The 25,288-nt window shown below is 62.1% G+C and overlaps 3 protein-coding genes across 7 annotated transcripts in view; all 3 read left to right on the top strand.

The window, feature by feature from the left end:
* Window positions 1-851: 851 nt before the first annotated feature.
* On the top strand, window positions 852-8,937 carry PIWIL2 (piwi like RNA-mediated gene silencing 2). Its single transcript, XM_086767727.1, has 20 exons — window positions 852-1,002; window positions 1,461-1,698; window positions 1,797-1,907; window positions 2,213-2,330; window positions 2,474-2,598; window positions 2,694-2,774; window positions 3,076-3,189; window positions 3,329-3,517; window positions 3,641-3,725; window positions 3,844-3,930; window positions 4,068-4,208; window positions 4,300-4,413; window positions 4,774-4,962; window positions 5,066-5,167; window positions 5,286-5,405; window positions 5,658-5,746; window positions 6,045-6,150; window positions 6,856-7,109; window positions 7,236-7,343; window positions 7,907-8,937. The coding sequence occupies exons 1-20, from the start codon at window positions 852-854 to the stop codon at window positions 8,061-8,063; spliced, it is 2,679 nt and encodes an 892-aa protein (XP_086623853.1). The 3' UTR covers window positions 8,064-8,937.
* Window positions 8,938-10,118: 1,181 nt separating this feature from the next.
* On the top strand, window positions 10,119-21,909 carry SLC39A14 (solute carrier family 39 member 14). 2 transcript variants are annotated; one of them, XM_086767781.1, is made up of 9 exons: window positions 10,119-10,152; window positions 13,501-13,776; window positions 13,864-14,050; window positions 16,437-16,606; window positions 17,128-17,250; window positions 17,336-17,521; window positions 17,754-17,961; window positions 18,445-18,629; window positions 18,952-21,909. In XM_086767781.1, exons 2-9 carry the CDS (start codon window positions 13,516-13,518, stop codon window positions 19,096-19,098), a joined length of 1,467 nt encoding a protein of 488 aa, XP_086623907.1. In that variant the 5' UTR covers window positions 10,119-10,152; window positions 13,501-13,515; the 3' UTR covers window positions 19,099-21,909. The 2 variants fall into 2 exon arrangements, with proteins under 2 accessions (XP_086623907.1, XP_086623908.1); XM_086767782.1 differs by lacking the exon at window positions 16,437-16,606 and adding an exon at window positions 14,778-14,947.
* Window positions 21,910-23,329: 1,420 nt separating this feature from the next.
* Window positions 23,330-25,288, top strand: part of PPP3CC (protein phosphatase 3 catalytic subunit gamma) — a 37,151-nt gene continuing 35,192 nt past the window's right edge. For 2 of the 4 annotated variants that reach the window (XM_086767780.1, XM_086767778.1), the window contains exon 1: window positions 23,330-23,561. In XM_086767780.1, coding sequence (XP_086623906.1) covers window positions 23,510-23,561 — 52 coding nt within the window. In that variant the 5' untranslated portion in view covers window positions 23,330-23,509. The remainder of the gene's footprint in view (window positions 23,562-25,288) is intronic. The other 2 variants (XM_086767776.1, XM_086767777.1) reach the window with 2 other exon arrangements.

Raw genomic sequence — 25,288 nt, 5'->3', positions numbered from 1 at the left:
GTCTCGTCCCGTCTGCTCCGTGGTGCCACTGGTGCCCTCTGCCCTGTGCCGCCTGCCCCGTCCGTTGCCACCAGCGCGGCACGCTCGGTGCTGAGAGAGCCCGGGGGGGGGGGGCATAGTGCGGTACCAGGGCTCCGCGGGCAGAACCCCGGCCTCTGCGGCCCCCCCGGCACTGTGCCGGGGGGCTGAGCACCCCGAGGGGCTGGGCGGGGGCAGGCAGGTGGGACCCTGCTCCGTGCCCACGAAGCGGCGGGGTGGGTGGGGACCCCTCGTCCAGGGGGGCCAGCGTCGCCCCATCTGCCCTGGTTGGGGGGCCAGCATCGCCCCGTCTGCCCTGGTTGGGGGGCCAGCGTCGCCCCATCTGCCCTGGTTGGGGGGCCAGCATCGCCCCGTCTGGCCTCGTGGCACCCAATCCTCCCGGCGGGCAGGGCAGAACCAACGGCCGGGGCGAGCGGGGCTGGGGCTGCCCTTGCCCCTCTGCTGTTGCCCCCCCACGCCCGCCCCATTCTGCCCCAGCCACGCCCCTCTCCCCGAAGCCACGCCCCTCTCCCCGAAGCCACGCCCCCCGAGCGGGCGCTGTCCGCGGTGCTGAAGCCCCATCCCGGCCGGGCCCCTCATGGACGAGTGGGCGTGGCCAGCGAGCTGCCCAATGAAAGGCGGAGCGGCGGGAAGGTGGGCGGAGCCGCGCCTGCGCACTGAGGCGGCGGCGGCGTGGTAGGAGCGGCGAAGGCGGGCTCCTCGACGGGGCGGACATGGAACCCTCCCGGCCCTTCCGACTGCCCGGCCCCGGCCCCGGCCCCGGCCCCGGCCCCGGCCCCGGCCCCGCTCCCGCTCCCGCTCCCCCGGGCAGGATGCGGGGGCTCCCGGGCCGCTCCCAGCGCCTGCCCCAGGCCGGTCCCCCCGAGCCCCGGCCCTCCCTGGTGCCGCTCTCCTCCCTGCTGTGCGGCCTGGGCTTCGGCCAGCCGCCCTGCCCCTCTCTGGAGGTGGGGGATTGGCCTTTCGGTAAGCGGTTGGGCCTGGGGAGGGGAGCGGGGGTACCCAGCCTGGCCCCCCATCGCCCACCGTGCCCCCGCCTTCCCGCAGGCCGCGGCAGCGCTGGCAGGGCGGAGGCGCGGCCCAGCCCCGCGGCGGAGGAGGATGAAGGGGAGGCGGCAGCGCTGCCCGCGCGCGGGCGGTGAGTCCCCCCGTGTCCCCTCAGCCTTGGCCCTGTGTCCTTCTGCTTGTTTAGCCCCCGACCTCGGTGGTGTGACACACCGCCAGCGTGGCTGAGCCGGTGCCGGGGCCGCCTCCTGCTCCGTGCCCTGGTGCCACGGGCGGCTCGCCACCAAAATTCACCATCCTGAGCATCTCCGGGCTGGGAGCCCCGCTGCGTGTGGGGCACGAGCAGGGGGACCTGGCTGTGGGAGCGGGGCGGTTGCACCAGGGTCAGTTGGGGGGAGGTTCTTTTTGGGGGTTTGCAGCCAGGACACTGCTGGCGTGTCCCCAGCGCCGCGGGGCTCACCTCTGCCCGCGCCGGGGACGCAGGATCCTGTGGCGAGGCAGGGGGGACACGCTGCCCAGCTTCCCCGGGAGAGACGCCGCCGTGCTGCCCCGCGGGAAGCCCTGCGCTGCCTCTGCCCCCACCCTGCGCCCACCGGGACCCCAGCCCTCCCTGCCACCTGCATCCACCCCAGGGACCCCCCTGGCCACCGGCAGACCGTAAGTGACGCATCGGTGAGCCCCAGCACTGCGTTTTGGGGTCCGAGCGCCAGCTGGGGTTGCAGCTGACCACCCTTCCCCTGCCCCATCTCTCCCAGGGCACCGGGGACGAAGCCGGCGGCGAAGGGAACCACCGTATCCGTGGGGCTGAACTCGGTTAAAATCCACTGCCAGAACGAAGCCGTCTACCAGTACCACGTTACCTTCAGGTATCGAGGCGGGAATGGGGGGCTGGGTTCCCCGCGCAGCCCCTCGGAGGGTGGGTGCCCCTGGGCAGAGCCCTCCGTGTCCCTCTCTCCTCCCTCCGTCCCGGTAGCCACTAGATGGAGCGGCCGGCGCGGCCACGGCGCCTGTGGGCAGAGCTTCTGCAGGGCAGCAAAGCAAACGAGCTCTGGCTTTTCCCCTTTGTGGGATTTTGGGGGTCCTGAGAGGGGTTTCGTGGCGGGGCAGAGGAGGGTTAAAGGGCTGAGGGCTTGCCGGCGGTGGCAAGCCACGCGTCCCCCGTCTCCGGCAGCCCCGACGTGGAGTGCAGGAGCACGCGCTTCGCCATGCTGAAGGAGCACCGGGCGGTGACGGGGGACGTGACCGCGTTCGATGGCTCCATCCTCTACCTGCCCATCCAGCTCCCACAGGTACCGGGCGACGCGATCCGCACTGGGGTGAGGTTGTTCCAGCCAATGCGGGGGCGCGGGGATGCCCCCCCGAGCCTGCAGCCCCTGTGCTGGGTAGGAGAGCCCCCCTCCCGCCCCGGCTAAGGCGCTGTCTCGCCCCGCAGCCGGTCAATCTGAAGGCTCAGCGGAGGAGCGACGGGGAGGAGATCGCCATCACCATCCAAATAACCAAAGTCCTGGAGCCCAGCTCGGATCTCTGCGTCCCCTTCTACAACGTGGTTTTCCGCAGGTGAGGAACGGCAGAGACCCTCCCCAAGCCCCAGGGAAGAGACCTTCCTCCTCCTCCTCCTCGCTGCTAATCCTGCTTTTACTTTTCTTCCCTAGAGTGATGAGAATCTTGGATATGAAGCTTGTTGGGAGAAATTTCTTTGAGCCTGCCCAGGCCACCATATTACAGCATTACAGGTGAGTGCTGGACACAGTTTCCTCCTGGTGCTGTCCAAGCACGAGATGAGCACGTCCCTGTCCCCCCCCAGTAGTAGCAGGACGCTGGAAATTCGGAGTCTTTGCCAGGTCAGCTCTCTTGGCCAGCTCTGGTTAGCCTGACCTCACAGGGGTTATTAGCTGGAAAATAAATCCCGGTGTGTTTTGAGTGCTCCTTGGCGTGCGGGACGGCTGCCCGGCTCCTCTGGCAGCGCCGAGCAGGCGGCTCCGGTTTTAACCCAGGCGCCGTCGGGCGTCTCTTCCCGCCTCTCCCGGGGCACAGGCTGCAGATTTGGCCAGGATACTCTGTCAGCATCCGGAAGAAGGAGGGTGGGCTCTTCCTCTTGGTCGACGCCATCCACAAAGTCATCCGCAGCGATTCCGTCCTGAATTTCATGTAAGAGAAGGGGAAAAATCCCAGCGGCGTTTTAGGGATGAGGGTGATTTTTCAGAGACGTGTGGCGTTTTATTTCTGGGGTGGCACGGGCAGGGAGCGTCACCGTGAGCCTCTCCTCCTCCCTCTCTCCCCGCCGCAGGCACGCCATCTACAAGCAAAGCCTCAGCAGCTTCCAGGACGAGTGCATCAAGCAGCTGGTGGGCAACGTGGTCATCACCCGCTACAACAACCGCACCTACCGCATCGATGACATCGACTGGAACAAGACCCCGAGGGACAGTTTCACCCTGGCCAGCGGCGAGGAGATCACTTTCGTGGACTATTACAGGTAGGGACCTGCTGGAGCGTTCCTCGGCGTGAGCATCTGTCCGTGGGGAAGGGCTCTGACCCGAGGTGGGCGAGCAGGAGCAGGAACATCTCTCCTGATGCCATCTCCCCATTGTTTTTCCAGCAAAACCTATGGGATCAGCATCAGGGAGCTGGACCAGCCGCTGCTCGTCCACAGGCCCAGGGAAAAACAGATGCTGGAGGGGAAGGTGAGCCAGGCACGGAGACCTGGGGAGGGGAAATTGAGACTCACGGTCTTTTCTTGGCAATGGAGCAGGGGCTTGCAGCCCCTCAGGGCGCTGACGGTGGGTGTTCCCCTCCCTGCAGCATCAGCTGGACATGGTACTGCTTGTCCCAGAGCTCACCTTCATGACCGGGATCCCTGACATAAGGAAGGACAGTCGAATAGTGAAGGTTTGTTTGCATCTGGTGGTTCCTGCTCACCCGAGCCGGTGTTGCCTGGCTTGGAGAGCTGAGCACCAGCCAGGGGGGAGCTCAGAGCCCCCCATCCCAGCTGGGGGATGCCCAACCCGCCCTCTCTCGTGCCGCAGGACGTGACGCGGGAGATGCTGCAGAGCCCCAGGCAGCACTACCTGCGTCTCACCAGCCTCCTGCGCAGGATCAAGGAGAGCCCGGAGGCCTCGCAGGAGCTGATGCGCTGGGGGCTCAGCCTGGACCCGGACATCCACAGGGTAGGGGCCGCGGGGTGCCAGGCTCCGAGCTTCCCCGCGCTCCGGGAACGGAGGCTGCACCGGAGCTGCCGTGGATTTCTGCTCCGTTCAGACCCAGGGCCGAGTCCTGCCGGCAGAGAGGATCAACCTGCGGCGCAGCTCCTTCGTCCCCGCCGAGGACCTGAGCTGGAGCAAGGAGGTCGTGCGAGAAGCCTCCATCTCAGTGGTGAGCCCGCAGCTCGGCCGTCGCAACAACATCCCCTTGTTTGAAAACTGGGATGGGTTTTCTTAGTGCTGGCTTCCCGTCCGTCCCACTCCCGTCGGTTTGTTCCAGCTAAAACCCTTCCCTTGTTTATGTTGGCTTTACGCTTCAGCCTGTTTTTCCTGAGGAGGTTAGAGGTATGTGGCTGCGGCATCTGCTTTCCCACCTCCTCCTGGAGTGGCTGAAGGCTTCCCCACTGCAGGAATCGGGTGTTGTGTGCCTTTAGGTTCCTCTTGGGCCGCTTTCTCTCCCAAGTTTCCTTCTGTGCTGCGTGGTTCAGCAGCCGTGGCCCCCCAGCAAGGGCTGTCCTCGCCTCTCTCCCAGATTGCCGTGAATTACTGGCTGCTGGTTTACCCGAAACGCCTGAAGGACCTGGCGAGGGATTTGGTGGCCGCCATGGAGAGCGTCTGCGGCCCCATCGGCATGCACGTCAGCCGTCCCGCCTTGGTGGAGCTGAAGGACGACCGCGTCGAGACCTACGCCAAGACCATCCGCAGCGTTTTGAGCAGCGAGGTGAGGAGAGGGGGGACAGCGCAGGTTAACTGGGAGGGCTGTGCAGCTGGTGGGTCTTCTCGGATGCTCGTGCATCGCCCTCCCCTGCTCTGCTTCCCCGCAGGACAAGGTGCAGCTGCTCCTCTGCATAATCTCCGGCAACCGGGAGGACTTGTACGGGGCCATCAAGAAGCTGTGCTGCGTGCAGTCCCCGGTGCCCTCCCAGGTAAGCAAGGGGCTCAGCAGAAGGGGACCACCAGCATGAGGAAGCCGTGAGCATCTCCAGCCTCGCTTTTCTCTGGTTTTTTTTTTGTTTTGTTTTGGTTTTTTTCCCCCCTCTGCAGGTCATCAACGCACAGTCCCTCGTAGGCCCGTCGGTCAAGATGAGGAGCGTGATACAGAAAGTCCTGCTGCAGATGAACTGCAAGCTGGGCGGCGAGCTCTGGGGGGTTGACATCCCCTTGGTAAGGCGGGCAAGACCGTGAGACACTCATGCAATGAGTTTGCAAGCTCCGGGGTGGAAACTGTTGCGATCACGAGCTTCCCTCTGGGGATGCAGATGAATCCTCTGGAGAATCGGGGTTGGCGTCTCCATTTTGTGTGTGCGATGTCCTTCGCAGCTGGACGGATCCAGGCAGGGCAGTCCGGAGGGGTCTGATTTATCCCTAATTCCCAGCTGCCTTTTTTTTTTTTTTTTTTTTCTTTCCTGTCCCCAGAAACAGCTGATGGTCATCGGCATGGACATCTACCACGGCCCCAGCAAAGGGATGCGCTCTGTCATCGGCTTCGTGGCCAGCATGAACCAGTACGTGGTGCCCTGGGGTTGAACGTTTCCTCCTGCTCCGCCCTTGGGGGTGCAGGGGGGCCCACACCGGCATCGCCACTGCCTCCCCTTTGCCTTCCCCCGACTGCTGCGCTCAGCAAAGTCTCCGCCGGCGCGTTTATTTTAGGTGTCGCTGCGGCCTTCAGCGCGCCCTCGGCGCCGTATCGCTGGGAAAGGCGCCCCGAGCGCCGAGCGGGGGGTCGGTTTCGCTTGCACAACGGCTCGGTGGACTTTGTCTGGGCGAGTGGGTGCCTGACGCTCGTCCTCTCTCCGTCCCCAGCATCCTCACCAAGTGGTATTCCAGGGTGGTCTTCCAGATGCCCCACCAAGAGATCGCTGACAGCCTGCGGCTCTGCCTGGCCGACGCCCTCCAGCACTTCCACGAGGTGAGGCCAAACCCCCGGCGCAGCGCTATCCAAAAAAACCCTCCCGTGGTTCAATGTCTCCTCGAAGCAAGGGGAAAACACCCCAAACCTGTCAGCCGCGGTGCGTGCGAGCGAGCAAACATCCTCGGCAGCCTTTGGACTGGATGCGGTTCCCGCAGCCACGCGTGCCCGGAGAAGCTCGTCCTTATCTCGGAACGTGCGAACCGGCCTCGAGGATTAGTTTGCGCAAGGGGAAGTGCCACGTTACGCCTCTGCTCGTACCAGCATCAAACTGCCGAGCCCTGGCCTCTTGCCCCGCGTCCCCGGCGTGAGAAAAGCAGCGTGTGACGGGGCGGCGGCCAGGACCCATCGGCAGCAGGGTCCCGCTTTTGGGATTTTCCTGTCCCTCTGTGGGTGCTGGAGAAACGCCCCTAAGACGGGAGGTTTGGTGGTCACTGAGCGCTTGCCTGTGGGCAGGATTAGTGCAAACGCTGCTTCTCTCTGCCCTGCCAGCCCTTCCAAAACTTGCTTTGAGATGAATTTGGTGGGGCTGACCCATAGTTAGGGGCTGGAGGGCGATGGGTTGAATTCACAGGCTCCAAGACCGCTAAATTGTCAGCCCTAGAGAACTGGTGGGCATCCAGAGCATGCATCTCCCCCTGCCAGCCACTCCTGTGCACAGTAGGGGAAAAAAATAACCGGCTTTTCCAATTTCTGCTTCCCCAGATGAACCACTGCTTGCCCAAGAAGATCGTGGTGTACAGGGACGGCGTGTCCGACAGCCAGCTCGACACCGTGCTCAAGTACGAGATCCCGCAGATGCAGAAGTGCTTCACCACCTTCGAGAACTACCAGCCCAGCATGGTGGTCGTGGTGGTGCAGAAACAAATCAGCACCAACTTCTACACCCTCACGGCGGAGCAGTTCGCGTCCCCTCCTCCGGGCACGGTCATCGACCACACGGTCACCAGCTCGGACTGGTGAGTGGCAGTGACAGCAACGCCGGCTGCTTTCGGGAGAGCTGCGTGGGGTGCAAAAAAAAAAAAAAAAAAAACAAGAAAAAACCCCAAAAAAACCACAACCAACCTCGCCCTTCTCTCCCTCAGGCAGGATTTCTTTTTGTTGGCCCATTGCTCTCGCCAGGGCTGCAGCATCCCCACGCGCTACATCTGTGTGCTGAACACAGCCAACCTCAGCTGCGAGCACCTGCAGAGGTAAGGGCAGGCTTTCTGCAGCCCCACAGCATCCTGACCCCACCACAGCTGGAGGTTTTTTTGGCAAAACGGCCCCCTGGAGCTAGCGGGGAGGGCGGCAGGTACCTGTGCAGGCACTGGGCTGAGTCTGCTCTTCGTACTGGGTTAGCTGGGAGGATTCGACAGTGGATTGAGGGAGAGGAGACGGATGGCGTCCCTCTTGGCTCCTCTCTGGGAGAGAGCTGGTTGCCAGGAAGGAAAAGGAAAATCTGGCCTGGGTGGCCTCGCAGGAGAGCTGCTGCGGGTTCAAACACGGCTCCGATCGTACCGGGTAATTAACGCAATCAGCCGCTACCAGTGCCCAGGCAGAGCCTGACCTTTAACTCGTGCAGTCAGGGGGAAAAGAATGCCCCAGCGAGCAGGTTTGGCCTCCCAGCCTCCGCAGCTCCGCGCCGCTGGAGCCGGCGCTGACCCGCTGAAGCGCGGCGCCGCCTCAGGCGCAGGATCCGTCCCCGAAACCGCGCTCCCTGCCACCCTGCGGCTTGCAGAATCGCTGACGCCCTTCTCCTCTCGCTTGTCCCCAGGTTGACTTTCAAACTCTGTCACCTCTACTGGAACTGGCCCGGCACCGTCCGCGTCCCGGCTCCGTGCAAGTACGCGCACAAGCTGGCCTTCCTCTCCGGGCAGGTCCTGCACCACGAGCCCAGCGCCCAGCTCTGCGACAAGCTCTTCTTCCTCTAACGGGGGAGAAAGGGCTCGTTTTGGGGTTCGGCTCCCCCAGCCGCTGCTGTTAAATCTCCTCCAAGGAGAACTATTTTCTTAAACGCGTTGGGTTGTTTTAATTTATTTCTCCACGTGGTTTCTTGGGTTCATTTATTTTATTGTTGTTTTTAAACGCTCCGGCGCGGCGGCAGGGCCCTGGAGCTGTAGGCTCTCGGGATTCATCTCCACGGAGCAAAACCCGGCTGCTGCGGGGCCGCCGGCCTCTGCCAACTGGTTTCCAGTCCTCCCAGCAACGGCGTTGAAGTAAATGAGCCCCCAAAGGTGATGCCGCTCCCGCGGCGCAGGCTGCAGCTCATCCCTGCCCGTCCCCCTGCCCTGTGCAGGTGCTGGATGCAAAAACCAAAGATTTGTGGTATTTTTTTTTCCCCCTAAGCTCTGGCATTGCCATTGGTTTAAAATTTTACTTTGCTTTTTCGAGTGCCTGTTTAACAAACCCAGCTCCAGTTCGGCTGCTTGCCACGTCCTTAAAAAGTCACTGGTTTTCCAAGGAGAGTTGTCTTTTTTTTTTTTTTTTTTTTTAATTTTATTTATTTTATTCCGTTGGAGAGCAGGTCGCTATCCCAAGGGAAAAGCGTCTGTTGGAGTTGCCGGCTGTTTGTTTCTTCGCCGTGGTCAGGGACGTTTGAGACTGAATTTGAAGCTGTTGGGGGGGGGGGGTGCAAGAACATCCCCCAAAATCACCTCCGTTTCACTCCCACCCACCCTTGTGCAAGCACCAGCAGGGACGGGGGTATGGCAGCAGCCTCCCCGCCCCCCCCCAGCCTCTTTTAGTGCAAAAAAGTTGATTTTTTTTTTTTTTTTTTTTCGCTGTAACTTGTAGTTTTCGGTTAACTTCAATAAAAGTGTTGCTGGCAGCTGCTCCCTGTTGCTGTGAGGCGGACGAAGGGGCTGGGTGCTCGTGGGGACGGCCAGACCCCCCCACCCCTCTTTCCCCAGAGGGGTCCCAGGATGGAGGGGGCGGGGGGGGGGGCACACAGCAGTGGCAGGCCGCTGCCGGCGCCCCAGGTTAATCATTCACCCTCACCCCTCGCCCGTGGCAGCTTTTATCCCCTTTTACTCGCTGGACTTTGGCAGCCTTGGCCCAGCCCCGGGCGGGTGTTTTGGTGCAGGGTGAAGCTTGGCCCCGAGCGGCTGTAGGGGGGGCGCGGGGGCCAAAATGGGGGTGGTGGTTTGGGGCAGCCAGCCTGGCCTCCCCATAATTGCTTTTTTTTTTTTTTTTTTATATCACGCCGTGGTGCGATGTAAAGAGAAAGGCTGCCTTGTCCTTGCCGGCTCCTTGGCACGGGGAGGAGAGCCGGGATGGCTTCCTTCCAGGGAGGGTCCCTGGGGGGCCGTGTCCCCTCAGCTGGGGTCTGCTTGCTTCTCTGTCCCCTTTGGGGGGGGGGTCTCAGGGGTGCCCCCCCGTGGGTGCTTGAAGGGGGTCTCTGCAGTGCCCTATACCCCTGAGGGATGGCCAGGGGAGTTCATGGGGTACCCTGTGTGCCCGGGAGGGGTCTGTGGGGTGCCCCGTGCCACCAGAGAGCGTTTGGGGGGGGTCTCAGGGGTGCCCTGTGCCCCTCAAGGGTGCTTGAAGGGGGTCTCTGCAGTGCCCTATACCCCTGAGGGATGGGCAGAGGGGGTCCATGGGGTACCCTGTGTGCCCGGGAGGGATCTGTGGGGTGCCCCATGCCCCCAGGGAGTGTTTGGGGGGGTCTTGGCGTGCCCTGTGCCCCCCAAGGGTACCCTATACCCACAAGAGGTTGGCACGGGGGGGTCTGTGGGGCGCCTCATCCCCTTGGGAGGGGCTGAGGGGGTGCATCGGGGGGTCCAAAGGGTGCCCCGTGCCCCCAGGGGGGTGCGTGGGGGGGGTCCGCTCAGTGCCCACACTCTAGGTGTGTGGGGGGGGCTGCCCGCTGGGGCCGGAGGCGGAGCCTCGGCGGGGTGTGGGCGGGGCCAGCAGTGGCGCCGACCAATGGGAGCGCTCCCCGTGCCGCTGGCTGAGCGTGCGCCCTGGGCGGCCGGGACCGGGCGGAGCGGGCGGCGGCGGCGGCGGCGACGGGAGCGGGAGGTAGGGCCGGGACCGGGACCGGACAGGGGATACGGGACACGGGACACGGGACACGGGCGGGGACCCGGGCCCGGACCCGGCTGCGAGGACCAGGGCACCCCGGGGAGGGCGGCGGGGGAGCGGGCCCCGAGCCCCGGGATGGGGATGCAGGGAAGGATGCGGGCACCGCTCATAGGGACCGGCCGCGAGGTCTGGGACCGGTTTTGGCGTCTGGGACCGCGCCTAGGAACGGTCGTACGGCCTGGGGGCAGCTGTGGGGCTCGTTTTGGGGCTGCCCGGGGGGTCTAGACCGGCTGTGGGGCAGAAGGACCCGGCTGTGGGGCAGAGGACGTGGCTATGGGGCAGGGGGCAAAGGGGCCAGGGAGCAGCCTGGGGTGGGAACTGCGTTTTGGGATGGGGCAGGGACTGGGGGTGACAGCAAACAGGTCCAGAACGGGGGGGAACTGGGGCAGGGCTGGGGGGCCAGTGTGCAGTTGGACAGCCGGGGGTTTTGCCACCAGCGGGCAGGGGTCTGGGGGAGACGAAGGGCCGAGGAGGCGTTTTTGGGGGAGCGAAGGGGAGCCCGTGGCCGGGGGTGCGCCCTGAGGGGTACGGACGTGCCCCAGGGCATGGAAGCGCTCCCTCGAAGGCTGGTCCTCGCCGGACACGTGGAGCGGCTTTTGCTCCGGAAGGAAGCTGGGATCGCTGACTACAAACCGCCTTGGCAGGAGCGGGGGGTGCAGAACCACGGGGTTTTTGGGGGGCCCTGTGCGGGATTTCGGGAAGCGTGACGTCGCCAGGCTTGGCTCGACGTTTCTCCGCACGAGTTGTTCCCGGTGTCACCTTCCCGGTTGGAGGGGGAGATTTTGCAACCGGGATCGATGAGCTCTGGGAAATGAACCGAAGGGATACGGGAATGAAGGGCTTTGCCTGGCCCCGGAGGCTCCGTCCCGCTCCCGTTATTGCCGGGCATCGTGGGGCACCCTGGGCATCCCCTCCCCGTGCCAGAGGTTTGTTCCCTCTGCCCCATCCCAGCGCGGCAGCGAGCGATAAAGTAGGTCAGGCGCCGAGCCGTGCGCGGCACCGCGGCTCCCCGGGCCTCAGGAGCGGGTCCTGTGCCCGGCGAGAGGACGCCCTTGAAGGTTGGGAGGCCGAGGGCTTTTGGGCGGGGGTCCCGCTCAGCCGGCGGCGGTGATGGAGAGATCGCAGCAGGGATTTGTATCGCTGGGGTGTTTGCTTCTATCCCTTTGCCCCCAGGATGGGGGGGCTTGGGTGTGTTTGGCACCCTCCTGCTTTGCCCTGGGCTCCCCGTGGTGTTTGGGGGCTCAGAGACCCTGGGGGTGTTGCTCTTTGAGCTGTTCTGTTCCCAAAAGGCGGCTCTTTCACCTCGTTTCTGCCCTAAAACGACGTCGAGCCTGTACAATTCAAAGCCTGCAAACTGCTTCCTGCCTTTTGTTTGGCAGCTGGGTAAAAGTTGAGTCCGGTTTTCCACCCCGGGTGCGCCCGGCTCAGCCCAGTTTTGGGACAAAACCCTGGGGCGATTTCGTGCCTTGGCACGGGCTGGCGATAACGCATGGGTCGGCGATAATTTTCGTGCTCCGGGCAGGATGGCTCCCGGCCGGGCGAGGGACGTGGGGAGCATTCAGCCGGCACGGAGGGGGGAAAGGCAGCCAACGTCCCAGTCCCGGGATACGGTGCTGCCAGGATGGGCCTTTGCCACCGTGGGCTGTGGGCCAAATTTGTGGGGGTCACTAGCCATCCAGATGGCCCACGTGGCCACCTGGGTCTGGGGCTGCTGGCGGAGCAAGGAGGACCTGTCTGGAAGGGTGGATTTGGGTAGAGGGGAGGCAGAGGTCCCTCAGGTACCCTCACCGAGCGGGGTGTTACCACCACCAGCGCCTCGCCAGATGAGCTCGCTCCCCGTTTTGGGAGGAGAGGGGTTAAGCCGAAGCATCCCAGCTAAGCCCTGGCAGGAGGAGGTAAAACCTCCAAGGGCCTGGAGAACAAAGCTCCCTCGCAAAGCGGCGGTAAGCTTGTAAAACCTGCGGGAATGCGGGCGCCTTCGGAGAGGGAACGGGGTCCTGGAGGGGGAACGGGGTCCTGCAGGGCTTGGCCTCGCCGCCCCGGCTCGCAAACCCGGCCTCGGGTTATTTTCAGAACAATTGGTTGGCTGGGCTTCAAAAATGTTTTGGGTTTGTTTTTGGAGGAGACCGAAATCTGCAAGCTGTCAGCATGGGACGAGCGTGGCGGGGGGCCGGCGGGAGCGCGGTTTGGCAGGGGCGGTGGGTCCTGTGCCAGGGCAGAGCTGGGCTGGATGGGGCCCTGTGGGTAAGGGTGCAGGAACCATCCCAGCACTGCAAACTGCTCCCCCGAGGAGCCCCCCAGGAAGGGCAAACCAGGAGGCAGCATGTGCCCAAATCGCCAGGAGGGGAGCGAAGCCGCGGGGCTGGGAACGGGACGGAGGCGGCGGATAGCGAATTATTTTCTGCTTGTCCTTCTGAATCCCAAATTTGCCATCCACCCTTCAGCGAGGTTTTTCCAGGAAGGCAGCCCGGGCCCTGCTCCAGCCGCTGGGGTGCTGCCCAAGGTGGGACGTGCAGGTCGTGCCTGGCCTCCCACCCTCTCTCCGAGCCCCTTCCTTTGCACCCAACGCGTGCTGACAGGCAAAGCCTGGCTCTCCCCGATCTCTGCCGCCCCGCTTTTATTGATTCCCGGCTTCTATGAAAGGAGCGGAGAGGGCAAGGATTGATTCCAGGCAAATACTATAAAGGCGCCTATAGTTGCGGCTGGGAAGCACCCGGTTCGTTGTAATTATCAGAGTTAAAATATAACCTCATGAAAATGCCGCCTCTGGCCCCTGGGCTCCTGCGTCCTCCGAATGCCGGCGTGGGTGAGCAGAGGTCCCCGAGGGGCGCGTGTCCCGGCACCGGTGGCACGAGGAGGACCCGACGTGGCATGAGCGTGGCTGGGGGATGGTGTGTGGCTTCCTCGCTTTGCGGAGCGCTGAATTCGCTCAGCTTTCCAACCACTGGGATTTTTGAGGCACCGCGAACTGGGGAGCCCCCCCGGGAGCCGTGTCCCGGCAGCTTCCCGCCCCTCGGCACGCCTCTGCGGTGAGCGGGGTGCTTGGGGAGCTGGTGCCAGGGGTTTGGAGGAGAAGCGGCCGGTCTTGTATCGCTTGTGAAAAGATGTCGAGTCCCCGCCTTGGGATGTGGGTGCTCTCAGCAGTGTGGAAAGCTGCGTCCTCCCAGCCTGGGGCTCCCTGCGGAAGAGATCTGCCATCTCCCGGTGAAGCTGTGGGGTGGAAGAGCGGTGGTTGGAGCCGTGGGGAATGCTAAAGCTAACGGCAGCACGTGGCTTCTCTTCCAGCATCCCTCAGCCACCATGATCCCCAGCGCAGGCCCCCGCAGCTGCTGCCTGCTCCTGCTGCTCTGCCTTCTCCCCTGCCCACGGGCCCAGGCGGGCAGGGATGCCACGGGACCAGCGCTCTCCGCAGCCTCCTTCCTGCAGGATCTCCTCCAGCGGTACGGCGAGAACGATACCTTGAGCCTGAAGCAGCTCAAGGCCCTGCTGAACCGCTTGGATGTGGGAGTGGGACACGCCAACGTCTCCCAGCCGCCGCAGCAGCGGGTGAACCTCTCCCGGGTAAGGCAGGGGCTCCGCAGACCCCCGAAACCTCTTCGCAGAGCTGCAGGGGTCTCAAGGCACTGGCGTGTCTCTTCCCTTCTCCAGTGCTTCAGCTCCGTCGAGCTTTTCGCTATCCACAACCTGAGCGAGGGCTCTGCCGTGGGGCGTAGCGAGTTCAAGGAGTTTTGCCCCACCATCCTGCAGCAGCTGGAGTCAGGGGCGTGCGCCTCCGAGAACCTGGAAAACGAGGAAAACGAGCAGACGGAGGAGAGCGGACCCAGCTCGGCTGAAGGTAAGCAGGGAACCGGGTTGCAGGGGGCACACAAGCACTGCCCAGCCCTGGGCACGGAGCTTGGGGATGTGAGGCACCCTGGGACCTGCAGGATAGCCGGTTCCCATTCCGGGCTCCAGGGGCAGAGGCAGAGTCTGGCAGAGACGAGAGGAAGCAGCTTGCCCACAGCAGCCGGGAGCTCTGACAGGTTTTCCTCGGCGTTGTTTGTGCCGTGGGCTCGCAGCGTGGTTTTGCCCCCCGTCGCAGGCACTGCAGGGCAGAGCTGTGCCTGCAGCACGGCTCTCCGGGATAGCTGGGTGACAGGGACCTTGCCGCGAATCCCCGTGGGTGGGAGAGGGTGACTTTGCACGTGTAGGGACCCACTGATGGATGCCAAATGAGCTTCCATGCATCCAGGTCCTGACGATGCCCAAGGTCTTGGATTAGCTGCCCCGAGCACAGCACTGGCTTCTCCCACGCCATGAGGCCGGGGCTGGCTCGGGAAAGCCTCTTCCGAGTAACCTGGTGGCTTCATTTCCACCTGGCCTGTGACAAAAATGACAGTTCGTGTCGCAGTTGAAGCATCCAGAGCACAGGGAGAGGTGCTCTGGTGCCGTGAGGCTGGCCCTGGCATGGGGACGTAGACCCGGAGCTGGCTTTTTCCACCGGCCCGGATCGGGGGTCCCAGCGCCCTCCCCACGCCGAGAGCCTCGGTAATGTCTGGCCCTCGTTTCTTCTTGTTCCACAGTGTGGGGCTTTGGTTTTCTCAGTGTGTCGATGATTAACGTGGCCTCCCTGCTCGGACTCTTCATCGTACCGTGTACTGAGAAGGCCTTTTTCAGCCGGGTCCTCACGTTTTTCATCGCGCTCTCCATCGGCACGCTGCTCTCTAACGCACTCTTCCAGCTCATCCCAGAGGTGCGGTAGAAAGTCCCTGCCTGTCTCCTGTCTCCAAGGGCAGCTCTCCGGGCACCCTCTCTGCCTCCACCCTGCCAAATCGAACCGACCCCTCCGTCACCCGAGGCTGAGGGCTTGTCTCAGGGGCTCCGCAGGGCTTTTCTCGCCCCTCTGAGCACCAGGAAACCCTCTCGAGCACAGAGGCAGCCTGGGGAGGCTGCGTCCTCCAGCCCTGCCGGTCCTTGCGATGCTGTTGGCCAGGTCTGAGGGCCGGGAAGGCGCTGGGAGAAGCCGTTTGCTCCTGCCCCGTGGGCTGCGTTTGCTTCGCAAGGGAGTTTCTCCCTCTGCTTCATGCAGAGCTGCCAGGCTCCGAGGCCGCTGAGGCACATCAGCACTTGGAAAGACCTGCGAGGTGGAAGAAACATCGGTGTAAAAGCAGAGAAGCAGCCAGCTTTTACAAATATTATAATTGCCTTTTTTTTTTTCCCCCCTCCCCTGCTTTACAAGACCAATGTTCCCACAAGGCCTTAGGCGTACGTGACGTTTCCTGGTGCTCTGATGGGACCGACAGACATATTGCCAATTAATTGTGTTGTAATTGCACAGTTCTGGTGTTGAATAACTACGCCCAGGCGCTCTCAGACTGGACACCTTCGAAACACGGGTGCTTCCTCGGCCCCCCCAGTCCAGGCGGCTTCGCAGAGCCCTTGTGGCTGCTGGGTGGATGACGAGCTGGATCCGAGCTCTTGCACATCCAACTCTGCGTTTAAGGTGCAGGCTTCCCTCTGAGCACAGCACCCTTCGCTGCTGCTGGGTTTCGCTCTCCGGCATTGCTTGCTTTGCTCTCAGGCAGCGAACCCCTCGCCCGTGTTGGTGGGGGGATTTTATTTCAAGGCTCCTTTTCAGCTCCAGAACTGTGACTGTTTATTTGCTAAACATAAAAACCAAGCGCCTATATTTCCTGATCTGCCAGGAACTGAAATGCCGTACGTACGCTCCACCCTCGCCGTCAGTCGGAGCATCCCGGCTGCACCTCCGTGGGCTGCAGGACGAGGATGGAGCGTACGGGATGCATGGGGGGGACCTTGGTGCTCTGTGGCACTGGAACGGCCGCCCGATGTCCCGCGGGGGCTCGGGGAGCAGAGCTTGGGGTGCTGGCTCTGAAACGGCCTGGCTGCCAAAACCCAGCTCCAGCCTGGTGCTGGAAGAGAGCTGCTTGCTCCAAGGGAGGGCTCCTCCCCGCTCCGCAGCGGGGTGTCCCTCTGACCCGTCCCAAAGAGCCCTTTCCAGAGCCGCTGAGCACCGTGTTCGCCCCTCTTGAACCACCGCCAGATGAACAAGCAATCACTAATGAATGTCCTCTTCTCTCCCCCTCTCTCCTTCCCTCCTCTCTTACCTCTCGGCGTGGATTCCTTCGCCTCCGTCCCCTTCCCCACGTTGATCTCCTTTCCCTCCGACAACCTCCCCTCATCTGATTCCCCCCGGGGTGGGTTTGGCACGCACGCCGCAGTCTGGGGTTACGGTTTCCTCTGCGTCACCGTCATCTCCCTCTGCTCGCTGGTGGGAGCCAGCGTGGTGCCCTTCATGAAGAAGACCTTTTACAAGCGGCTGCTCCTCTACTTCATAGCTCTGGCGATTGGAACTCTCTACTCCAACGCCCTCTTCCAGCTCATTCCCGAGGTAGGGTGAGGACCATTGGGTCTGTCCTTTTCTCTCTCTCTCGGGGGCTGTTTCTGTCTCTCTGGGCGCTCGCTGGCTGCAGAAGGGGAAGGCAGCATCAGAGGGGAGCCAAGAGCGAGGTACGGAGGCTGGAAGCCCCTCGGGACCGCAGTCAGAGCTGGCGTTTCGCCCCTCTTTGGAAGGGAATCGCTCCAGGGAGATCTCCGGTCTGCTTCACGCAGAGAAACGCTATTTTACTGCCCTTCCTCGCCCTGCAGGCAGGTCTGGAGTGAGACAGCGGAGGCTTTTAGCGTCCCTGCCCTGGTGCAGGGTGGTGGATCCAATGCCCTGGGGCACAGCCGGCTTGGCTGGGGGAGTGAGGGAGATCAAAGGTGCATGAAGGCATTTTCTGAGCTTGCTGCTGCTTAGAGAGAGGTTGGAAAGCGGCCGTGTTGCCCCAGAGGTGCCAGGGGCAAAGCCAGGTGAAGGACGCTGACGGAGTCTGTTCCTCAGTCCTGTCACTTGTCCCCTTTTGCCTGTAGGCATTTGGATTCAACCCTCAAGAAGATTATTACGTTTCCAAATCCGCTGTGGTGTTTGGAGGCTTTTACCTCTTCTTCTTCACAGAGAAGATCCTGAAGATGCTCCTGAAGCAGAAGGATCAGGTGAGGCCGAGCAGGGGCTGCTTGGGTGGGAAACGGTGGAAAGAGCAGGGGTGGGTGACACCCGTGAATCCCCCCTGTCCCACAGCATCACCACGGGCACAGCCACTACGGCCCCGAGGCTCTGCCATCCAAAAAGGATCAGGAGGAAGGGGTCACCGAGAAGCTGCAGAACGGGGACCTGGACCACATGATCCCACACATAACCAGCGAGCTGGAGTGCAAGGCCCCCTCCGGGGATGAGAAGGTCGTGGTGGGCTCTCTCTCTGTCCAGGTTAGTGCCTCCTCTCATGGGGTTGTGGGTGGGGGCGTGGAAAAAAACCCGCCTGTCACTGAAGAAGAGCAGTTTTGGAGCCCACTGCACCTCCCTGACAAAATCTTTGGTGGGTGGTGGAAAACAAACGGCTCTGGTCAAGCCTCCTGTGGATTTAACGCGTGGAGGGGTGGGTTCCTCTGGCCGGTGACCCCCCAAGACCATTTGGGTGCTGACCCCCCACCATTGGCAGGATCTGCAGGCTTCCCAGAGCGCGTGTTACTGGCTGAAGGAGGTGCGGTACTCTGACATCGGCACGCTGGCGTGGATGATCACCCTCAGCGACGGCCTCCACAACTTCATCGACGGGTTGGCCATCGGGGCCTCCTTCACCGTCTCCGTCTTCCAAGGGATCAGCACCTCCGTGGCCATCCTCTGCGAGGAGTTCCCGCACGAGCTGGGTGCGTGAGTCCTCGGGGAAAGGTGCTGCGAGGGCTCTCGCATCTCTCGAGAGCTAAGCCTGCTGCTTTCCCGGTCCTAGCCGTCGTTTCTCGAGAGAAAGTCAAGCGTGGGGCGGAATAAACAGAGTAATGATGGGGGGGAAGGCAAAGCTGTAAACTACACTGAGTAATCGCAGCTCTAAAAATAACGAGGTAATATGATGTCTGAGATTTAAATTTAGATGGAGACATCTGAAGAAAAGAAAAACCAACACCTCGTAGGGCTGGGAGGGGGGCAGCGGTTTGGGTTTGAATGTCCACATTTATGTGTGGGCAGGGCTGGGAGCTGGCAGGCAGCCGGTGTGGTCCGCGGTCACGGGGGGCCCAGGCGTGACCTCCTACAAAAGCGGGCGCTGAAACGAGCACCTCGGTGCTGTCCCGATGCCGCTGCTGCCCACCAAGTGCCAGCTCCCTCCTCATCCTCCCCGTCCTCTTCTCCCGCAGGGGACTTTGTCATCCTGCTGAACGCCGGGATGACCATCCGCCAAGCGCTCTTCTTCAACTTCATCTCCGCCTGCTGCTGCTACGTGGGCTTGGCCTTCGGCATCGTGGCCGGCAGCCACTTCTCCGCCAACTGGATCTTCGCGCTGGCTGGAGGGATGTTTCTCTACATCGCGCTGGCTGACATGGTAAATGCTGAGCCCAGGGGACCGCCGGGCATGCTGTCGGGACCTTGCCAAGGGTTTTTTTTCTTTTGCCTGGCTAGGATGAGCTCCGTCTTGCCCTCATCCTGGAGGGCAAGAGGGGGATGTTTGCTCCTGGCAAATGCAGACGCTGTCTGTAGCGGCTGCCGTTCGTCTCCGCTCTGCATTGCCTCCTGGGCTGGTGGCGCGGTGACCCAGCTGAGAGCCCCGGGACGGGTGGTGAACACTTGCCGGGGTGGGAAGCAGCGGGGAAGGAAGGGACCGCTCCCGTCGCTCAGCCCCGCCGTTGCTCTCTCTTCCCCCGCAGTTCCCCGAAATGAATGAGGTCAGCCGGGAGGACGAGCAGAACGGCAGCGCGCTGATCACCTTCGCCATCCAGAACGCGGGGCTGCTGACGGGATTCACCATCATGGTGCTGCTCACCATGTACTCTGGCCAGATCCAGATAGGGTAGGACCACCCCGACGCACAGCCCTGTTCCAATTTTTCTGGGTTTTTTTTGGGGGGAAGGGGTATTTTTTTTTTTTTTTCTTTCATTTCGTGCTGCAAGCATACGACGGTACCTGTGCAGGCACTGACATCACACTACAAAAGAGGCGGCGTTGCTTTTAAAGCTATTCCACAGACTTAATTTTATTTTGGTTTAAGGCTGAGGGGAGCTTAATCCCCGTTGCCGTAGGACCGAACTGACCGGAGGATCTCTTTCCAGTGTCATATCCCTTCTTTCCTCGCTTCTCCTGGGAAGGACGGAGCTGGGAGACAGGAGCTCCTCTAGCCACGTTGCTCCCCTTCCTGCGCTTGGAGCAGTGCGATGGGATGTGACGCTCTCCTGACCCCTTTGTGGGGGGTGTGTGATGGGGACAGACTGGGACAGACCCTTTTTGGAGAGTCGCCGACCAGTCAGTCCTCAGAGCCATGCCCTTCAAGCACGGAGGGCTGCCGAGGAAGAGGAGGCTCGAGGAGCACAGCTCATGATTTGAGCATCATCCTCGCTGTCTTCAGAAGCGCGTCTCTGGAGCCACGTCTGATTTTTCGCTCCCGTTCTGCCTCGGCAGCCCAGACGATGCCCTGAGAAGAGCAGGGTGAAAGAGGGTTCGTTTTTTTGGGGGTTTTTTTGTTTTTTTTTTTAAAGCACATTCTGGGCATCAGCGCTCGGAGCAGAGGACACCAAACCGCACCTCCTGCGGGTCGGACTGACGTGTGGGCTGCGTGGGGCAGCAGGATGCCCTTACCTCCCTTAGATCCCTGCTGCTGTATGGGGGGGCAAAAAAAAACCAACCCTTCCTCGTGAGGAGAGCTGTGTGGCAATGCTGGTGAGAAGGGCACGAGGCAAGGGCAGGGGCTCAGTCCTCAAACTGTGACCGAGCTCATGCCCACACCTGGGCACGGACACCGGGTTTTAAACACTGATGCTGCTGAGTTGCTGAGGTTCTGGGGGGAGGGGGGGGGGCTGTTTTTACAAAAAAAAAAAAAAGACTGTGAACCTCTTCAGGTTGTGCGTTTCCAGCCTTAGGGAGTAGCCAGAGGAGGGTGTAACAGGCACTTGACAGCTCTGCTTCTGGGCTGGCTCTTCCCAGATTCACTAGGTGAATTGATTTATTATCATATTGATAATGTCGCCCACCCTACCCGTGTCGCTCGAGGTTCCCTTGCACCCCCTTCTCCCCCCAAACCGTATCCCGCACCCAGGAGTGGCGAGTTTCCGGCCGTGCCGACACAGGCAGCGTACCTCAGCTGGGTTGGGACGAAGGAGTGCTGCAGATGGCTCTGAGAAGGGCTTTGTGGTCGTCACCGAGCGCCTTCCTGCACTCCCTGCCTGTGTGGGTGGCCGTAACGTGTATGTGACGCAGTGACGGCCATCGGGGGCTGGAACTGAGGCTCCCCACACTTTTCCTTCCACCGCTGTTGGAAAGCAAAGCGGAGGGCGCGAGGCAAGGCTCCTCCGTCCTCGGCACAGCCCGGGGCAGGCTCGGCGCCAGCCAGCAGCGTCGTACTCCGGTTTGATCGCTGTCTGCCGGTACCTCACCGTCGTTCCTAATCCACCTTACGTTCCAGCTGGATGATGCTCCTCTTGGGCCAGTTGTCACCGAGTCCCTAGGTCTCTGCCTGTTGAGATGTGGCACGGCCTGTATCCTCATGGATCAGCTCTCGGTGGCTTTGGCTGGGCCAGGCGTTGACTTTGTCCCCTTGGCGCCCAGGAGGCTGTTGGCACGGTTCAATATCTGCACGTCGAGGAGCAGGGAGCCTTCTTGGGAGCACCCAGAGGTACCACAGGGTCCTCGGGCTGCCTTCAAGGAGAGACAGGCTCTGCTTTACCCCGTGCAGCGTCTCTTCTTTGTCATCGTAAGTCACTCTTCCCTCTGCGGCTGGTCCGTGGGACAGAGCTGCCGCGAAGCAGCGTGGTCTGTCCTGGCTCGGGCACCCAGGCGCCTCTGCAGCACCTCGCCGTCGTTACCCGTGCTTGGGGTTGCTGCTGTTTTGCAGAAAGTGGCATTGGAAACTTCCTTTCCCTGCCTGAGAGAGCTGCAGCCCTGTCTGACTGACCTGATGTGGAAAAATTGAGTCTGAATGGCATACGTGCCATCTCTTCTCTCTCAAGGAAGGATTTGGAAAACACCGGCTCGCTGGCGGCTTTCCACGGGGCAGAGGGCAGCCAGCGTGCTGCCAGGGCCGCGTCCGGGCTGGCAGGAGCGGTTCAGCGCCGCGCACAGAGGGGAAAACCTCTGCGTTGGAGGTGAGGGGGGGGGGAAATCTTGGCGTCTGTCCCCTTGGGGACTGCGAGGCGCTCGCAGAGTGTGGCTGGGAGGTCCCCGAGAGCTGGAAACGTGGCAAGGAGCGACGCTCGAAGGGCCAGTACAGGCCCCTCGGCACAAGGTGGGGATCCTGAGTCCGTTGTCTTCTCGTTTGTGAATTTAACCCTGTTTCTTGCCAACTGAGTCGACTCTCAGAAATCTGCAACCTAGAGATTTGGGGAGAGAGGGACCCTCCCTCTGCTGAAGGGCCGGTCCCTGGCTGGGGCAGGCTGGTACCCGCCGTCGGGGAAGGGATGGGGCAGGCGGGAGGACGGCGCAAATTGAGCTCGTTATGGATTTTTTTCATCTGTGTTTCCCTTCCCGTGTCCGGTTCGAAGCTCAAGTTCCATCTCAGTATTTCAATAACTCAGGTGTTGTTCAGAGATACGCGTTGAAACAAAGAACATAACTTATGTCACGTGAATTGTAAAGTTATTTGTAAAATTCCATAAATAAAATCTATTCTGTCATGACGGAGGCTTGCAGGCGTCCTCCGGCGGCGGAAACCTCCCCGTGGTCACAGCTGGTTGGCGGGCGAAGGGCTGGGAGCTCCGCTGCTCCAAGATTCTTCCAAGAGAAAGGGTTGAGCCAGGCTGGAAGAGCCGGGTGATGCAATCCCATTTTTCCAGCCCCGATTTCCCGGGCCGTGCAGTGCAGCAGGCCCGACGGAAGATGGCACTGACACCCCCACCCCCCCGCCCCGGCCCCTGCCCACGTGGCACGGTGCTCCAGGAATGCCTTTAGAATCGAAAAGCCCTTTTTAATTTTATTTCTTTTCTTTTTTTTTTTTTTTTCCTAAGTGTATTTCCAAGCATTCTCTCTGGCTGGAGGGAGGCTGAGGTTTCGGAGCAGGGCTACGGGGTGTTGTGTTCCTCTCCAGCTCACACGAGGGAGCCTGACTGCGAGCAGCGTTATTTGTGTCCTCGCTTCCCCACCCTGCGTTAACGGAAGGGAAAAAAAAAAAAAAAAAAGCATACTTTGCTTTTCTACTTCACTTTTTTTTTTTTTTTTTGCCTTTTTATATACCCTTAACCTCAAGCTGCCAGCTTTGAGTGGCAAGCACAATTTTTAGAAACCCCGTTGCAGCTAAAGAAAACAAAACTTGGACTTGTGTGGTGTTGGTGTTTGGTGGTGGTGGTGTTTTTTTTTTTAATGCTATATTAAGGAAGAAGGGTCACAGCGTGCATCTGACTTGCTCTCTCTCCTCCTCAGCGCTGGCTCAGTGCTTCCAGAGGGGCTGTCAAGGAGCAGCGCCCCTGGCCTATGCCTCAAAGCCTCAGGTGGGCTGGTTTTTTTTGCTGTAAAATCCTCGTGTTTTGATGAATGCCTGCGACCTCAATTCCTCGCCTCAGCAGGAAGGTTAAACCCAGCAAGCCACGCTGGCTGGGGTCACCCTCGGCCCTCAGCCGAGCTCCAGCCCTTCTTGCTATCTGCAGTAGGAGCTTGTCTCTGCTTCTTCGTACGCCGCAAGCTGCCGGGCTGCGCGAACGCTGCGCGCCCGCGGCCTGCTTTCCCCATCTGCGCTGGGTGGGGGGTTATTTTTTACCTGCTGTGCCTTCCCCCCGCCTCTTCTGCCCCTGAACCAGACCGGCGGGCAGAGGGGAGGCCACGGCAGGGGGCGAGGTGTCCCTGGGGCTCACGGAGGGCAGCGACATCGCGCCCCTCTCCCCGCAAGGCCCGCCGCCATCTTGCCCCCCCCCCCCCCACGTCGCCTAGCAACACCCCTTTCCCCTCCAAGATGGCGGCCGGGGAGCGCCCACGTGACGCCGGGCGCAGGCGCAGCACCGCCCCGCTCCCCCCATCGCCCGGCGCGCAGGCGCGGGGGCGGAGGGGCGGGGCGGGCGAGCTGTGACGCCTGCGCAGTGGCCTGTGCGGGTACGGGGCCGGGGGGGGGGGGTGGGAGGGAAGAGGGCGGAGGGGAGCGCAGCGCCGCGGAGCCGCCGCCGGGGCACCCACCGGATCCCCAGCCTCCGCCGTGGACCCCGCTTCAGCCGCCGGGAGCACCCCGCGGCGCCCGCCCTCCCTTTGAGGGGAGAGGCCGGCTGCGGGGCCGGCGGCACCACCGCCACCATCATGTCCGGGCGCGGCCACAACAAGCTGCCGACCACCGAGCGCATCGTCAAGGGTGAGGGGCCGGTGGGCGGCGAGGGCGCCCCCTGCCTGCGCGGGGGGGGGCGCTTGGGAAGAGGGGGAACTCTTCCCAAGGGAGAAGAGAGGGAGGGAAGGGAGAGCCTGGGTTTTTTTGGGGGGTATCCCCGAGGTGGGGGGGGGGGGGTTGGGGTGGGAGGGATGCCTGGAGCGGTGGAGGGGGCTGTTCTGGTGGGCACCCCTCCTAAGGGAGAGCCCCGAGTGGGGGGGCACCACTTGTCCGGCAGAAGCCTCTGCAGAGGAGGCTGGGGGGGGGGGCGCGGCTTTGGTCCTGGGGGGAGTATCCCTGTGCTAAGGGGAGCCTGGGGAGGGGAATTTGCTTTGGGGGGAGCCTGAGGGGTGAATTTTTGGCCTGGGGGGCACCCCTGGTCTAAGAGGATGAGCAATCCTGCCCTCTCGTCATGTCTCTGGTGCAGGTCCTCACCCTGGTGCAGTGCGAGGATGGGGGGGGTGCAGTGCGTGGGTCTTGCGGTGGGAGACCCCCCTGCCCCAAGGAGCTGTGGGTACAGGTGGTGGCAATGGCGGGGGCATCCCTGCCTGCCTTGGGGGGCGATCTCCATTCTGGGGAGAGCCCAGTGCCCATGGGTGGGCTGGGAGGGGAGCGGTGCCAGCCCGGGGGGCAGGCATTGTGCTCCCTCACACCCCTGAGGTCCTCACCCTCCAGCCTGGGGTGCTGAGACCCTGCTTTGGGTGGGAGGGGGGGCTGGCCTGGCCCTGCTTTGCATCTCCCCCTGAGGATTTGGGGAGGGTGAGAGCCCACCCTGCCCTCATTCCAGCAGCTACCCGCCTGTGTCTTGCCTCCCTCAAAGCCCTGTTCCCTCTTTCGATGCCCTGAGGCGGGTGCCAGCTGGCCCCATCTTCAGGACCCGTTATAGTAGGTACTATTTTTGAAAGAGCAGAAGACACCGAAGCGGTTAACGAGGAGAGAAATACGTTAGCTGAGAAACTCCTGGATTAGGAGGAGGCTCGTATGATGTACATTTCGCTGCCCTAATTGATCTAGTGCCATTATCGTACCCACGCGTCGGGGAACATCCACTGCGCGCCTTCGCTTGCTTAAACTTTTGCTCAGCACCCACCACTGCAGCCGAGAGGCACCCAGCTGTCAAAGTTATACAATCGCCCGGTTATTAAACCTTCTCGCCCGGGCGGCTTGAATCGTTGCGGGCAGTCGCGCCGCCCCGAGCCGGCTGATGAAAGGAGCGGTTTCCCAGGAATGGTTATAATATACGGGCGCGGAGGTGTGCCCACCAGAGAGATGCACGTTGCCGTCTCTACCTTCTCCTCTGGAAGGGTCCAAGTGATTTTTTTTTAGCCTGTCATGTGGCCAATCACATGTTTAGATGTTAATAACCGCAGCCTCAAACGAAGGGAAAGTGGGCTAGGGTGGCAGCCCGGACTTTGAGGCCCCTCGGGCTCGGTTAGCTCCGCGCTGCCCACGGGTGTGTTTTGTGGGTTGCTTTCAGCGTGCCGCTCGAAACAAGGCTGGAGGGCTCGTGGATTTGGGGGACCCGGGGTCTTTCCCAGCGCCGCGCCCGTGGCTCGGTGATTTATAAGTCTGCAGGCAGCCCGAGTGGCCGGTGCGAACCGTAAATCTCCTGCTAAATCCCAGGCAGCTGCGTGTGTTTAGGTTGGCCTTGTTCGGGGAAGGTAATGTCAATGCAGCCATTATGATTCAGCTGAGTCGGCCGTACTGACACGCTG

The sequence above is a fragment of the Chlamydotis macqueenii genome, chromosome 27 (genome assembly GCF_036417535.1).
Source record: "Chlamydotis macqueenii isolate bChlMac1 chromosome 27, bChlMac1.mat, whole genome shotgun sequence".
NCBI classification, from domain to species: Eukaryota; Metazoa; Chordata; class Aves; order Otidiformes; family Otididae; genus Chlamydotis; species Chlamydotis macqueenii.
Note: the sequence above shows the minus strand (reverse complement) of the source record. Positions and strands in the feature narration are given on the sequence as shown.